The 4,662-nt window shown below is 37.9% G+C and overlaps 1 protein-coding gene across 1 annotated transcript; it reads left to right on the plus strand.

The window, feature by feature from the left end:
• Window positions 1-497: 497 nt before the first annotated feature.
• On the plus strand, window positions 498-947 carry LOC138869238 (uncharacterized). The gene has a single exon (XM_070146842.1). The coding sequence runs from the start codon at window positions 498-500 to the stop codon at window positions 945-947; it is 450 nt and encodes a 149-aa protein (XP_070002943.1).
• The last annotated feature ends 3,715 nt before the right edge of the window (window positions 948-4,662 follow it).

Here is a 4,662-nt window from a genome sequence, read left to right on the forward strand (position 1 = left end):
GTAAAAGGCCTTGACGGCCCATATGTATTCATGTTTTAAGAGATATGGTTTAGTGATACAGTGTTGCCCACTTATAATCATACATTACGAGTTGTGACCATGTAAGCCCATGATAGTTATAAAAGGGATGAGTTTAGCTAACTCGGCCTATGTACGTTCTAGTTTTGGTCAAACAACAATGAGTTACAGAGTGGTTCGCTCGGCTCAGTACTGCACCGGGTGCCAGCCACGCTTCCCCAGGTTTGGGGCGCGACACATCACCACAAACCAAAGGAAAGGTACGATTTTTACTAGTACTAACCGATTATTTTACCAAGTGGGTAAAAGCAGGTGCCTTCAAATAGGTGCAGGAAAAAGAAGTCAGTGACTTTATTTGGCGGAACATCATATGCCGGTTCGGGGTTCCAAAAGAAATCGTGTGTGATAATTGCCCGTAATTTATAGGTGTGAAAATCATAGAATTCTTTTAGAGTTGGTAGATTAAATGGATAACTTCAATGCCTTATCATCATGTGGTCAATAGACAAGCTGAATCAACAAATAAGGTTACTATTAATAACTTGAAGAAAAGATTAGAGGAGTCGAAAGTTAAGCGGCCAGAAGTGTTACCAGGAGTCTTATGGGCTTACTGCACGATAGCGAAAACCTGTACGGGAGAGACTCCATTTTCACTTGTGTATGGTGCTGAAACCTTAATCCAAGTTGAAATTGGTGACCCGAATACAAGATACACTCAAGCAACTAAAGAATCAAATGAGGAACAGATACGAATAAATCTCGATTTGCTTGAAAAAAAAAAGAGAAGCGGCTTTAATAAGGTTGGCAGCGCAGCAAAAAATTATAGAGCGATATTACAATCGAAAAGCTCATCTCAGATACTTCAAGATTGGGGACTTCGTCTTCAAAAAGGTTTTTTAATCATCAAAGCGGCCAATGCAGGGAAATAGAGTTCAAATTAGGAAGGACCTTACAGGATTCATGGCATTGCTGGAAAGGGTGCATGTGCGTTAGAAACAATGGATGGAAAAGTACTCCCATCAAATTGGAATGTTGTTCATTTAAAAAATTATTACTTCTAAAGGAAGACCCCCAATCAAGTATCGTTTATGTAAGGTTTAGATTTATTCTTATACTAACCACTTTAGATGATAGGCACAAATCTAGCCCACACCAAATGATGATATTAGACCTAAAAGACACGCAGGATCAAAAATTATCCCCAGTCTGGATTACAACCTTTCTGATGGAAATAAAAAGGGTTAAGCTGTCATCATCTAAAAATATACCTCCAAGTCCCGTATGTATTTTTCTTTACAGGAAATGGACCAAATGGAAGGAATAATCAGGTGATCGAGATTTTATACTTCAAAGCTCTAATACTTGGGGGATTATAGATATAAAGGCAAAGCAGATTGAAAGTCGAAGAGGATTCAAGAAGACTAAAAGTCAAATTCAAGCCTGGATCAACCCAAAAATCAAAAGTCAAGAGCAAATCAAGAGCCAAAAACACAAGCCTGATTCAAGAATCTTTGTAATAAGCTTTGATGAAGTATAAACTCGCCAATACAAGATCCTATGAATACTTAGGTTAAAGGCAATGTTTAGTCATGGGTTGCAAAATATACCTTAGAATTTTGTGAAATCTGTTATAAAGAAAATAGTTATGAAAGAGTTGTAGATGTTGTACAAAAAGTTACTTGAATACATGTAAAGTGTTGTATAATTTGAAAGTTCAAAATACAAAACTTCCTCAAATTATTCAAGAGATTTCTTTGAAATATGTATTTTCCTACTTCTTTCATATGTTTACACCAATATGAAGTTGAGACGTCTTCTTCATTAGTGTCATTTATAAAAGGACCCTCTTCTATAAAGATTCGTGTCTATTCAAAAATCACGAAATACTAAAGCATTTTTAAATGCAAATTAAAGAGTAGAACAGAAACTCAAATGAAATATTATATATTGAACCTGGCTAAAACTAAGTATAAACTTAGTTAAAACCAAGTAATTTTGATAACAAACCCCAAAACAGACCAGGGGTAAAAACTTGCCAACTATTCCAAAAGTAAAAAAAACGCACTTCCCAACAAAAGTTCACAGAATACTATGGGGCATGATCTAAAATAGTACTATCAGCAGTAAGAGAGCGTAATCCAATAAGGCATCATCAGCACTGGGAGAAGATACACTTGAGCAGAAGAGGCTTGAACATAAACTTCACCAGGAGTAAGTTTATCACCTTCGGGAACGCCAATCTCAGGTGAGGAAAAGTTCTGACGTTGTTGAGTTTTTTCAATAATTTCCTTAGCTTTTGCAATCTCAGCAGTCAAGTCAAAACCTTCCTGGCTATCCTCTATCAAAGTCTCGAGGCGCGTATTCAAAAAAAACAACTTACATCAAGAGTTGATTTATCTTCAAGGGCCTTGTAATCTCTCTCCCATTGCTCAATTTTATCCTTCAACTCTTCTCTTTCAGTCAAAGAAGCATCATAAGAAGCCTTCAAAGGGGCGAGCGATCTCTCCAAGAACTGGACCTTATCTGAAGATGCACAGAGGTTTTCTTGAGTCTGAGTGAGTGTTTGAACAAGCTCCCCGACATACATCTCCTTCTGATTAAGAAGTTCTTTCAAACCCCTAATTTCTTTGGTAACTTTAGAAAGCTACTCGGCAAATGAAGACTCAAGAATGTCTTTACCCTTGCCCACTTGACTGGAAGAGGCCTTTTCAATTGCCAATTCTTCTACCATCACTTTTACTTGTTGTTTCAAAGTGCACTTCTCCTCATCTAAAACTTCTTTTTCCAACTGAAAACCCTCGTACTGTTCATTCCAGTTGTCCAATTCCTTACGATAATCGCTGATTAGCTGCTCAATACGGATAATTCTCTTCATATGTTTCGTGCCTATCAAGTTGATCTACAAGAGAAAGGAAAGAAGTGACTATCAAACAAAGATAAAAAATCACAAGGGAAATTTAAAATATAAAAAGGCTAAGTCTTATACCTTCAAAGATGAATAAACAATATCATTCATCCATGTTAAAGAACTGTGACTTTCCAACTTAGACTTCTCAACTGGGCCAATTAGAGGTTTTAACCATATATCGGCTTGGCTAGACTTTTTCAAAAGATTACCATCCTCGGGGACTTCAATGGTAAATTTTTTAATCACCCTATTGCTACTGGAAGAACCAACTTCAACATGAGAAGTGGTAGCAATAGGGACAGTTGAGGAAGTGAAACAGCCACGGGAAGAGCAGTAGCAGCAATAACAAGAGCAGAAACTTGAGAACCAATGGGAACAGACACTGGAAAGGAGGCAAGAGGTGCTTCTTCAGAAATAAGGCCAAAATCTTCATTATCAGACCCACGGGAAAATAATTTATCGGTAGAGTCACGAGGTGAAGCATTCATCTCTTCATCAGAGCTCATTAAAATGACACTTTCAGACTCATTCACGGGAACTGAACTTGGAGGAGGGCGGCTTCATCATCCAAAATAACGCGCCTCCTAGCCCGAGGCATGCGCACTAAGGAACCCTCTTCTTGTTCCTCTTCACCTTCAGAGCCATGAGCTCTCTCTGCTTTTCTCTTTGATGAAGAATTCAAAATCATTTCTTGAGCAAGATACAAAGAAAGCCTTGATGAAGTAATAGACGCGAAACTGACACCTCGAATGGGAAATCCTAACAGAGGAAATAGTTAGAAATCCCTAAGTAAATACAAAAGAAAGGAAGAAAATTAAAGGGAAGGATACCATGAGTTTTGACTTTCCAGCCAAACCTATGAGAAAAGTATTTCCAAGACCTTCTTTCCATAGGAGAAACCGATAACAACTTCTCTATCGAAGCACGAAAGTTTGGTATTTCTTCAAAAACTTCCATGGTTGCTAGAAAGAAAAAAAAACATCCATGGGATCGTCAGTTTCTTCCTCCCTCAAAAAAGAAGAGAGATATTAAAAAAAATATATGCAAAATTTCATTTCTCCGGAAAAGGCATGTTCTCATCACCCACTAAACCACTTGTGGGAGCAACAATGAAACGGACATACCAGTCACGATCCTTATCATCTTCAGGTCTAACCAAAACCCTTTTGCTCCTAGCAGCGAGAGTAAAAACCCCTAAATGGAACAACCTAAGGGAATAAAGATGAAGCAAGTGTTGAGAGGTGAAGGGTAAAGACGCCAAATTAGATAGGTATCGTAAACATGCAACAACTGTCCATACAATAGGACCAATCTGTCCTAAGCAAACATTGAAGAAACGACAAAATTCTATGATAACTGGGTCAATAGGGGGTCTAAAACCTAAAGTAAAATGATATGTGTAAACAAAAGAATAACCAGCTAGGTACGAACTTATCCTTTTGTTTGGACCAGGAACTAAAATTGGAAAATCAAATTTCCAGTAGCATTCTCTTCGTACAAGAGAAATCAAGCCATCAGTAATCTGAGAAGGATAGACATCGGCACGATCATGGGAAGTCATAGAAGTAACTTGCTTTCTAATTGATTCACGATCAGTGGAGAAAGAAAATTCTGCAAGAATAATTTCATCAACTGTTGGTTCTCGAAAGGGTTCACTTGATTCCCTAGTTCTGGCAGAAGATCTATGGGTTGAAGAAGCCCCAGTCCTAGACAAAGAAGGGGTAGCAATGCTGGGT

Source organism: Nicotiana sylvestris, chromosome 1 (assembly GCF_000393655.2).
Source record: "Nicotiana sylvestris chromosome 1, ASM39365v2, whole genome shotgun sequence".
Classification (NCBI taxonomy): domain Eukaryota; kingdom Viridiplantae; phylum Streptophyta; class Magnoliopsida; order Solanales; family Solanaceae; genus Nicotiana; species Nicotiana sylvestris.